Raw genomic sequence first — 11,638 nt, 5'->3', positions numbered from 1 at the left:
TAATGTTTTAATGACTATGGGTTTTGTCTTTCTGTCTACCTAACAAGTCAACTTACTATATTTTTATTTTGCATAATTTTATCCTTGTCTGTTCTTTCTCTCTACAAGTCTGGGGTTCAAATGCCCATATTACTCAGTTTGTTATTTTTCTATTGGTTATGATACCTGATTTTCTTCCTGTAGGAATAGAACAGGAATGAGGAAGAAAGGTGATTCATAATTAAGAAGGAATGAAAGGGACAAATTTTAGCAATCCCACAGGTTTTATCTTGCTGGGCTTTTCTGACCAGCCCCAGGTGGAGATGATCCTCCTTCTGGTTGTCTCTATCGTATATGTTCTGACCCTGGTGGGGAACACAGCAATCATACTGGTCTCATACTTGGATCCCAAGCTCCACAAGCCCATGTACTTCTTTCTGTCCAATCTCTCCTTCCTGGACCTCTGCTTCACCACCAGCATTGTTCCACAGATGCTGTGGAATCTCAAGGGCTCTGAGAAGACCATCAGCTACACTGGCTGTGTGATCCAGCTCTACGTTGCACTGGGGCTGGGCTCCACGGAGTGCATCCTCCTGACTGTGATGGCCTATGACCGCTTCAATGCCATCTGCCGACCACTGCACTACAGCGTCATCATGCACTGGAAGCTTCTCCAGCGCCTAGCAGCTGTGGCCTGGATCAGTGGTTTTGTGGAATCCACGGTTCAGACCATCCTCGTTTTCCAGCTGCCTCTTTGCAGCCACCACCGGGTAGATGATTTTATGTGCGAGGAGCCTGCCCTGATTAAAATCGCCTGTGTGAACACCACCTTCCTGGAAAATGAGCTCTCCATAGCAATTGTCCTCTACGTGGTTATACCTCTGGGGCTTATTCTGGTCTCTTATGGCTGCATTGCTAGGAGTGTGCTGAGGATAAAGTCTTCCAAAGGCAGGAGGAAAGCATTTGGGACCTGTGGGTCCCACCTCCTTGTTGTGGTTTTGTTCTTTGGGACGATCATTTCTGTCTACATCCAACCCAAGAGCAAGTACACACAGAACCACAGTAAATTCCTCACCCTCTTCTACACTGTAGTGACTCCCTCACTTAACCCTTTGATTTACACCCTGAGAAACAAAGAGGTTAAGTGGGCTCTGAGACAATTACTGGGGAGAGACCCCCATCAGGGGGAAATGTAAATATACTCATGCAATCCCCCAGAGACCAAGGACTTTTAACATCATCTAATTATTACTTTTCATCACATGTATAAGGTTCACAGCTTAATCTCCTAAATAAAGTAGGTGTAGGGGCATCTGGTGGCTCAGTAGTTAAAGCCTCTGCCTTCGGCTTGGGTCTTGATCCTAGGGTCCTGGGATTGAGCCCTGCATCAGGCTCTCTGCTCAGCAGGGAGCCTGCTTTCCTTCCTCTCTCTCTCTCTCTTTCTGCCTGTCTCTCTGCCTACTTGTGATCTCTCTCTGTCAGATTAAAAAAAAAAGGTGTAAATTTTCCTTTCAATGGCATTTCCTGAAGTTACTATTCTAAACCCTTCTTATCTTCCTTTCTGAAAATGTCATGCCTATTTTTCTGGCTGTTTTGTAAAGTTCTATGAATAAAGAAATGTTTATAGGCATGTGCCTGCATATCTGAATTATGCTTTCATAAATTTTGGTTATTGCTCTAGTAATTAGCTAATGCCATACTTGAACAATTATGGCAATCTAGTGTCTCATGATAGAAGTAAATGTTCCAACTCCTGGAGGGAGAGCTCTGGTCACAGCTGGGTCAGGCTGAGTCCACCTGAGGACATGACTCTGCAGCAGGTGCTCCATCTGTGGCTTGCCAGAGGGCAAGGGCTCCAAAATCCACAGCCACCTGACAGTTTGATTTAGGTAGGGTGTTGTTGGTTCTGGCGCATGCGGAGGAGCATCTGGGGTTAAGTACACTCTGGGATTTTCCTGGTCTCTCCCTCCTGCAAAGAAAGCCACCAAGGAAAATGGGCCATGAGACTCAAGAATTCTCTGTTGTGCATCTCTTGTCATCACAGAGTAGCTCCCAATCTCCTTTGTTTGACCCTTTTGTGCTGTGTCTGAATCTAAGGCAAATAGGCAAACACATTTTAGTTATTGTCATTAAATCTGAATATTTAAATCTCAGTAAAGTAAGCAGATTTATTTATAAATAAAAGTGATTGTCTTTGTCACAGACAATACTCCCTTTGGTTGATATTATAACTATGTAGAATTTTTTTATTATGTCATGTTAGTCACCATACAGTACCTCATTATTTTCTGATGTACTGTTCCATGGTCCAATGATTGCATATAACACTCAGTGCTCATTACAACACTGACTGTCCTTAATGTAACTGCAGAGAATTTATAGAATTGTTTTCTTTATATTGGATATAAAGTTTTTACCTGTTCTAATGAGATACTTGAAAATGTTGGTAATTTTTAAAATTTGAAAATATTGACCTTGTTTTCCCTACATTCACAGTAGTTATTGATTTATAGAATATGGTCAAAACCCTTATTGATTTTAATCCTAGAGCCTGCTTAGACATACTTAAAACATGCTATTGTTTTGTAAATGTGTCTTTGTAAATAACAAATGCTTTTAATGAACATTAATCAAAAGGAATCACTTTAATATAGATAAATAACTCTTACAGAATTTAGTCAGTTAAATGGCATGATAAAAACATTTTTCCATTTCTTTGTGTCTTCCTCCATTTCTTTCATGAGTACTTTATAGTTTTCTGAGTACAGATTCTTTGCCTCTTTGATTAGGTTTATTCTTAGGTATCTTATAGTTTTGGGTGCAATTGTAAATGGGTTTTACTCCTTAATTTCTCTTTCTTCTGTCTTGTTTTTGGTGTATCGAAATGCAACTGATGTCTGTGCACTTAGTGAATTACTATATGTGTTCTAGCAGATTTGAGTGGAGTCTTTTTTTTTTTTTAAAGAATTTATTTGTTTATTTGACAGAGAGAGATCACAAGTAGGCAGAGAGGCAGGCAGAGAGAGAGAGGAGGAAGCCGGCTCCCTGCCGAGCAGAGAGCTCGATGCGGGACCTGATCCCAGGACCCTGAGATCATGACCTGAGCCAAAGGCAGAGGCTTAACCCACTGAGCCACCCAGGCGCCCTTGAGTGGAGTCTTTTGGGTTTTCCACATACAGTATCATATCATCTGCAAAGAGTGATAGTTTGACTTCTTCTTTGCCGATTTGGATGCCTTTAATTTTGTTGTTGTTGTTGTTGTCTGCTTGCTGAGGCTAGAACTTCCAGTACTATGTTGAATAGCAGTGGTGATAATGGACATCCCTGCCATGTTCCTTAGTGGAAAAGCTCTCAGTTTTTCTCCATTGAGAATGATATTTGTGGTGGGTTTTTCATGGATGGCTTTGATGATATTGAGGTATGTACCCTCTATCCCTACACTTTGAAGAGTTTTGATCAGGAAGGGATGCTGTACTTTGTCAAATGCTTTTTTCAGCATCTATTGAGAGTATCATATGGTTCTTGTTCTTTCTTTTATTAATGTATTGTATCACATGGATTGATTTGCAGATGTTGAACCAACCTGCAGTCCTGGAATAAATCCCACTTGGTCGTGGTGAATAATCCTTTTAATGTGCTGTTGGATTCTATTTGCTAGAATTCTGGTGAGAATTTAGCATCTGTGTTCATCAGGGATATTACTCTGTAATTCTCTTTTTTTGATGGGATCCTTGTCTGGGTTTGGGATCAAGGTATTGCTGGCCTCATAAAATGAGTCTGAAAGTTTTCCTTCCATTTCTATTTTTTGGAACAGTTTCAGGAGAATAGAAATTAATTCTTCTTTAAATGTTTGGTAGAATTCTCCTGGGAAGCCATCTGACCTTGGGCTCTTGTTTATTGGGAGATTTTTGATGACTGCTTCAATCTCCTTACTGGTTATGGGCCTGTTAAGGTTTTCTATTTCTTCCTGGCTCAGTTTTGGTGTTTATATGTCTCTAGGAATTCATCCATTTCTTCCAGATTGTCAGATTTGCTGGTGTATAGTTGCCTATAATATGTTCTTATAATTGTTTGTATTTCTTTGGTGTTGGTTGTGATCTCTCCTCTTTCATTCATGATTTTATTTATTTGGGTCCTTTCTCTTTTCTTTTTGATAAGTCTTCCCAGGGGTTTATCAATCTTATTAATTCTTTCAAAGAACCAGCTCCTAGTTTCAGTGATTTGTTCTATTGTTTTGTTGTTGTTGTTGTCGTTTGTTTCTATTTCATTGATTTCTGCTCTGATCTCTATTATTTATCTTCTTTTGCTGGGTTTAGGCTTTCTTTGTTATTCTTTCTCCAACTCCTTTAGGTGCAGGGTAAAGTTGTGTACTTGAGACCTTTCTTGTTTCTTGAGAAAGGTTTGTACCAGTATATATTTTCCTCTCAGGACTGCCTTTGCTGTGTCTCACAGATTTTGAACTGCTGTGTTTTCATTATTATTTGTTTCCATGAATTTTTCAATTCTTCTTTAATTTCCTGGTTGACCCATTCATTCTTTAGAAGGAAGCTCTTTAGTTTCCATGTATTTTGATTCTTTCCAAATTTCCTCTTGTGATTGAGTTCTAGTTTCAGAGCATTGTGGTCTGAAAATATGCAGGAATGATCCCAATCTTTTGATACCAGTTGAGACCTGATTTATGACTCAGGATGTGATCTATTCTGGAGAATGTTCCATGTGTACTAGAGAAAAATGTGTATTCTGTTGCTTTGGGTTGGAATGTTCTGTATATATCTGTGATGTCCATCTGGTCCAGTGTGTCATTTAAGGCCTTTACTTCCTTGTTGATCTTTTGCTTGGATAATCTGTCCATTTCAGTGAGGGGAGTGTTAAAGTCCCCTACTATTATTGTATTATTGTTGATGTGTTTCTCTGATTTTGTTATTAATTGGTTTATGTAGTTGGCTCCTCCCATGTTAGGGACATAGATATTTAAAATTGTTAGATCTTCTTGTTGGACAGACCCTTTGAGTACGATATAGTGTCCTTCTTCATCTCTTATTACAGTCTTTAGCTTAAAATCTACTTTATCTGATAGAAGGATTGCCACCCCCATTTCTTTTGATGTCCATTAGCATGGTAAATTGTTTCCCACCCCCTCACTTTAAATCTGAAGGTGTCTTTGGCCCTAAAATGAGTTTATTGTAGACAGCATATTGATGGGTTTTGGTTTCTTATCCATTCTGATCCCCTGTGTCTTTTGATTTGGACATTTAGCCCATCTACATTCAGGGTAACTATTGAGAGGTATGAATTTAGTGCCATTGTATTGCCTGTAAGGTAACTGTTACTGTATATTGTCTCTGTTCCTTTCTGCTCTAGTACATTTAGTGTCTCTCTTTGCTTAGAGGACCCCTTCAATATTTCCTGTAGAGCTGGTTTGGTGTTTACAAATTCTCTTTAGTTTTTGTTTGTCCTGGAAGCTTTTTACCTCTCCATTTTCAGTGATAGCCTAGCTGGATATAGTATTCTTGGCTGCATGTTTTTCTCGTTTAGTGCTCTGAATATATCATGCCAGTTCTTTCTGGCCTGCCAGGTCTCTGTGGATAAGTCTGTTGCCAATCTAATATTTTGACCCTTGTATGTTACAGACTTCTTGTCCTGGGTTGCTTTCAGGATTTTTCTCTTTTTCTCTAAGACTTGTAAATTTTACTATTAGGTGATGGGGTATGGACCTATTCTTATTGATATTGAGGGGGGTTCTCTGTGCCTCCTGGATTTTGATGTTTGTTCCCTTTGTCATATTAGGGAAATTCTCTCCAATATACCTTCTGCTCCCCTCTCTCTTTCTTCTTCTTCTGGAATCCCAATTATTCTAATGTTGTTTCGTCTTATGGTATCACTTGTCTCTCAAATTCTCCCCTCGTGGTCCAGTAGTTGTTTGTCTCTCTTTTGCTCAGCTTCTTTATTCTCTGTCATTTGGTCTTCTATATCACTAATTCTCTCTTCTGCCTCATTTATCCTAACAGTAAGAGCCTCCATTTTTGATTGCACCTCATTAATAGCTTTTTTTATTTCAACTTGGTTAGATTTTAGTTGTTTTATTTCTCCAGAAAGGGCTTTTATTTCTCCAGACAGTGTTTCTCTAATATCTTCCTTGCCTTTTTAGGGGTCTGGCTAGCACCTTGAGAATCATCATTCTGAACTCTAGATCTGATATAATACCAATGTCTGTATTGAATAGGTCCCTAGCCTTCAGTACTGCCTCTTGTTCTTTTTTTTTTTTGTGGTGAGTTTTTCTCCCTTATCATTTTATCCAGTTGAGAATATATGAAGGAGCGAATAAGATACTAAAAGGGTGGCAAAGACCCCAGTAAAATGTGCTTTAACTAAAGCAGAGGAGACCCCAAATCGTGGGGGGAAGAAAGGGAGAAAAAAAAAGTTTAGAAAAAAAATTAAAAAGAGAAAAAATAAAGAAAAAATACAAAAAAGAAAATATGTATATATTAGACTGGTGAATAGAACAGGTTCACCCACTTAGTTTTGGGAGTATTTGGGTCCTTAGGAGAAACTACCTCTCAAAATTTTAAAGAATGAAAAACATATATAAGGGTCAACATGATGAAGGGTTGGAATATGACTATAGAGATGAAAAAAAATTTTTTTTAATTTCTAAAAAAGGAGTTGATAAGATAAATTGGTTAGGAGAAAAAAGAAAAAGAAAGCGGAGAGAATGTGCTCAGGCTGGACATTAGAACAAAGCCCTGTACTAGATTTAGGGTATATTTTGATCTATTAGAAGAAGTTGTATCCCAAAATTTTTTAGAAGAGAAAAACCCTATGTGTGTACAAAAAATAAAGTTAGATTCAATGAAGGATAAAATGTGACTATAATAGTGAAGGTTCAAAAAAGATTTTTTTGAAAGGTACTGTTAAGATAAACTAGTTAAAAAACATTAAAAGAGGAAAGGGTAAAATTTAAAAAAAATTTAGCAGAAGATAAAAATAAAATAAAAAAAATTAATTAGCTTTGCAAGACTAAAGAATCATGGAGAGAAAGCTATGAATTCCATGTTTTGCTTTCTCCTTCTCTGGAATTCCGCTGTTCTCCTTGGTAAGTGAACTTGGTCATGGCTGGATTTCTTGCTGATCTTGTTGGAGAGCGGCCTGCTGTAAGGATTCTCAAGTGTCTTTGCCCGAGGCAGAATTGCACCGCCCTTACCAGGGGTTGGGCTAAGTAATCCGCTCAGGTTCACTTTTGGGAGCTTTTGTTCCCTGAATGCTTTCCGTAGAGTTATGGAGTTCAGGAATGAAAATGGTGGCCTCCCAATCCCTGCTCTGGAGGAGGCGAGAGCTTGGGGCCTCACTCCTCCGTGCATCCTTGTAGAAAAGCACTCAGTCACTCCCATGTCCCTAACCTCCAGCTGCACTCCAGGCTCACCCAGCCTGTGACCAAGTGTGTCTGTCTCTGGCAACAGCCTTGCCTGGAGTCTCCAAACCTGCAGATCCCTGAGCTCTTCCAGGGGAATCTCCCTGGGGCTTCTGGGGTCCCTGCTTACAGAGCAGTGACCTGTGCCACGGATCATGATAAGGTAACCCTGAGTTGAGAGCTCAGTCCTTGGCTCCATCCCTGTAGCCAGCTTCCCTGCTTTAATACCTGTGAGGTCTGTGACACTCAGACAACCCCAATCCTTCTGTGACCCTGTGGGACCTGAGGCCATGCTGTCCCCACATGGGCTTCACCCCGGCTTAGCTTCTGGAGCAATGTCCCTCAGTGGAGCAGACTTTTTTAAAAGTTCTGATTTTATGCTCCATTGTTCCGCTGCTTGCCAGAAGCTGGCCCCTCCCCCCGTGGTCTATCTTCCTGTCGCTTTGGATTCACTTCTCCACCAGTCCTACCTTTCAGAAAGTGGTTGATTTTCTGTTTCTAGAATTGCTGCTCTTCTTCTCTTCGATCTCCTGTTGGATTTGTAGGTGTTTGGAATGGTTTGATAAGCTATCTAGCTGATCTCCTGCTACCTGATGTCATCTCAGTCTGCTACTTCTCCACCATCTTGACTCCTCCCCCTGAACATCTCCTTTCTACTGGGGTCTTTCTTTGCCTGGTTTGGGGATCAAGGTAATGCTGGCTTCATACAAAGTGTCTGGAAGTTTTCCTTCTGTTTGTATTTTTGAAACAGCTTCAGGAGAATAGGTATTATTTCTTCTTTGAATGTTTAGTAGAATTCCCCCAGGGAATCCATCAGATCCTCCTCGGCTCTTGTTTTTTGGGAGGTTTATGGTAACTGCATCAATCTCATTACTAGATATTGGTCTATTCAGGTTGTCAATTTCTTCCTGTTTCAGTCTTGGAAGTTTATAGGTTCCCAAGAATGCATCTGTTTCTTCTATGTTGCTTAACTTACTGGCATATAGCTGTTGGTAATAATTTCTGGTGTTTATTTCTATTTCCTTGGTGTTAGTGATGATCTCTCCCCTTTCATTCATAATTTTATTAATTTGAATCCTCTATATTTTAACTTAGTTTGGCCAGTGGCTTATCAATCTTATTAACTCTTTCAATGAGTCAGCTTCTAGATTCATTGATGTGTTCTACTGTATCTCTGGTTCTAACTCATTGATCTCTGCTCTAATTTTGATTATTTCCCTTCTTGTGCATGGGGTAGGTTTAATTTGTTGTGGGCGAGGAAAGTTATTTTGGTTCTTCCTGGGTATGTCTTGATATCTTTGTTAAAGGACTCAAATTCCCAGAGATAAGGGGAAATTAAAAGTGGTTTATATATAGGGGTTGTATTGAATGGGGAAAAAGGAATACCTTGAAACTTATATCTATATATATATTAACAAAAAAAAGAAAAGAAAAAGAAAAACACACGTATACATCTGAAAAAGTGCAAGTTAAAAAGTTATTATGGAATATGTTGTATTAAATCTCTAGTTGTAATGGTAAGTAGGTTAAAAGAATATAAAATAAGGTTGTGAGAACGAATTAAAAAAAAAAGAAAAGTTGTATTATGAAATATACAGGTTTTGTGGCAATACCGGGAGCTTAATATATTGTTATCCCCTGATGTTGGGCCTTTATAGTTTTATGGGGACCCTGTGGTGCTTGTCTTCCCATTCTTTTGGCTTGCGTTCTGGGGGAGGGGCCTGCTGTGATATTCTCCCATCAGTCTTGGTTAGGTTGAGTCTTCCTGTGGGTTATCAAGGTGCTGGGTTCTGTGGAAACCGGTTTCAGGCTTTTGTTCTCTGAAGGTTTTTGTTCTTTGGTGGCTTTTTGCAGCTTTTCAGAGGGTCATAGCAAAGAAAGAATTTGTGTGCACACAGACCTCCACCTCAGAGAGAAGCCTCGTTCTGTTCCCCTCTGGGTGGTCCAGAATACACAGAATCCCCCTCTGCAAACTCTGCTGAGTAGTGCAACCTCCCACAGGCAGCACGCATCCCCAGCCACCTCCCAGTGGTCACCAGAGCCCCCTGCTTGTCTCTGCACCCCCTTGCCTCTAAACCAGAAGTGATATTGGTATGGGGAGCCCACTTCCGGTGGCTGCCTTTGCTGTCTGGGGATCAGGCCCGTGCACGGTGTGCTCAGACCCAGTGGTGACACAGGTCATGGAAGGCTGCCACCAAGGGATAGTGACCAGATATCATGTGGGGTTCTTTCAGAAATGGGCTGGGATTGTTCAGATCCTGTGGCTGGTCGTGGAAGGGTGCGGTCCTAGAGATTGCCCACTGGCACCCATACCAGACTCTTTCAGGCATGGGTGGGAGCGCGCTCAGACCCTGCAGTCATGCTGGTCATGGAAGGCTGCAGTCCTAGAGACCCTTGGCTGGCACCCACACTCCCAGGTGGGAGTGTGCCTAGCTGAGTGGTGGAGCAAGCAATGGAAAACCACAGGCTCAGGGTCCGTGGACTGGCGGATCCGCTGCAGTCTCTGGCATGGGTGGTCACCAGCTGTGACTATCCTGGGTCCATGGGCTTAGGCCCATGCCCATGCTCACCCAATTTCACCATTGCCCCTTAAAATCTTTTGCTCTTTTTGAGTGCTTTTAACCAGACTCCAAGTTAATGCTGGTCCTCAAGCTCAGGGCACTTTTGTATTGGGGTATTACTTTCCAAAGGGTTGCTCCTGGTGGCTTCCTCCCCCTTCTGTTTATCCTCTGATATTAGTCCGAGTGATCCCACTCCATGTTACCTCCCCACTGATGTCTTCTGCCCCCATAGAGATCCAGAAGTGTATAATCTTACATCTCAGGCTGATTTCACGGGTGTTCAGAGTGTTCTGGTAGATATTTAGCTCAGTTTAGGGGACCAGGTTGAAACAGAGTCTCCTACTTTGCCATTTTGCCTCTCCTTCTCCTGCTTTTTCTCTATCACACACCCCTCCCACCAACGAAGCTGTATATTTAGGAAAAAAACACTAATAAGACTTTTTCTTTATAAACCTAACTCAGAAAATCATGTGCTAGTTTATGTTAGTTAAGGGGTAACACAAAATTAGGGACCCGTGGGTGCATTAAGCTTCTGACTCTTGGTTTCAGCTCAGGTCATGATCTTGGGGTCCTGGGATGGAACTCTGCAGTCAGTGGAGCATCTGCTTGAGATTCTCTCTCTCCCTCTGTTCCTCCCCCTGTGCATGTGCTCTCTCTCTCTCAAATATATATATATTTTTTTTGCAGAAGAAAAACAAAGTTGGTTTACATTTCCAATTGGTTCATGGACTATGGTGGGAATACTTCTATTTTACCTATTTGTAGTATTTTCTCCAGGTATCAATTTTAAACTTTTTTCACAATAATACCTTACAGTTGGGATTACTCTACTTGTATTATTATTCAAGTGAATTAGATTCAGCTTCAGTAAAAGTCAATCCCAAATATCAATGGTTTAGAACAAAATAGTATATTCCTTATTCACATCAAATCTGACTTGGAAAGTTGGTGTTTCATTCTTTCCAATAATGAGGGGACACAGACTTCTCAAAATGTTACCTCCAAGACTGCCAAAGCATAGAATAAGTGCTAAAACTAGGAGGAAAAAAAGACTTTTAAAATTGGGGCGCCTGGCAAATTAGAGAATCGATTCCATTTAGTATAGCACCAAGAACCATAAGATACCTTGGAATAAACCTAACCAAAGAGGTTAAAGATCTGGACTCGAGGAACTACAGAACACTCCTAAAAGAAATTGAAGAAGACACAAAAAGATGGAAGACCATTCCATGCTCTTGGATCGGAAGAATAAACATCGTTAAAATGTCTATACTGCCCAGAGCAATCTATACTTTTAATGCCATTCCAATCAAAATTCCACCAGTATTTTTCAAAGAGCTGGAGCAAATAATCCTAAAATTTGTATGGAAACAGAAGAGACCCCGAATTGCTAAGGAAATGTTGAAAAACAAAAATAAAACTGGCGGCATCACGTTACCTGATTTCAAGCTTTACTACAAAGCTGTGATCACCAAGACAGCATGGTACTGGCATAAAAACAGACACATGGACCAGTGGAACAGAGTAGAGAGCCCAGATATGGACCCTCAACTCTATGGTCAAATAATCTTTGACAAAACAGGAAAAAATATCCAGTGGAAATAAGACAGTCTCTTCAATAAATGGTGCTGGGAAAACTGGACAGCTCTATGTAGAAGAATGAAACTCGACCATTCTCTTACACCATACA

At 40.5% G+C, this 11,638-nt stretch overlaps 1 protein-coding gene across 1 annotated transcript; it reads left to right on the top strand.

Moving 5' to 3' along the window:
* Nucleotides 1-230: 230 nt before the first annotated feature.
* On the top strand, nt 231-1,175 carry LOC308339020 (olfactory receptor 2H2-like; the record flags this gene model as incomplete). Its single annotated transcript, XM_080797376.1, has 1 exon — nt 231-1,175. One exon carries the CDS (start codon nt 231-233, stop codon nt 1,173-1,175), a length of 945 nt encoding a protein of 314 aa, XP_080653502.1.
* Nucleotides 1,176-11,638: the final 10,463 nt, after the last annotated feature.

This window comes from Martes martes (genome assembly GCF_963455335.1).
Source record: "Martes martes genome assembly, chromosome: 2".
NCBI lineage: Eukaryota > Metazoa > Chordata > Mammalia > Carnivora > Mustelidae > Martes > Martes martes.
The sequence above is the reverse complement of the archived record's forward strand: the minus strand, read 5'-3'. Positions and strand labels throughout refer to the sequence as shown.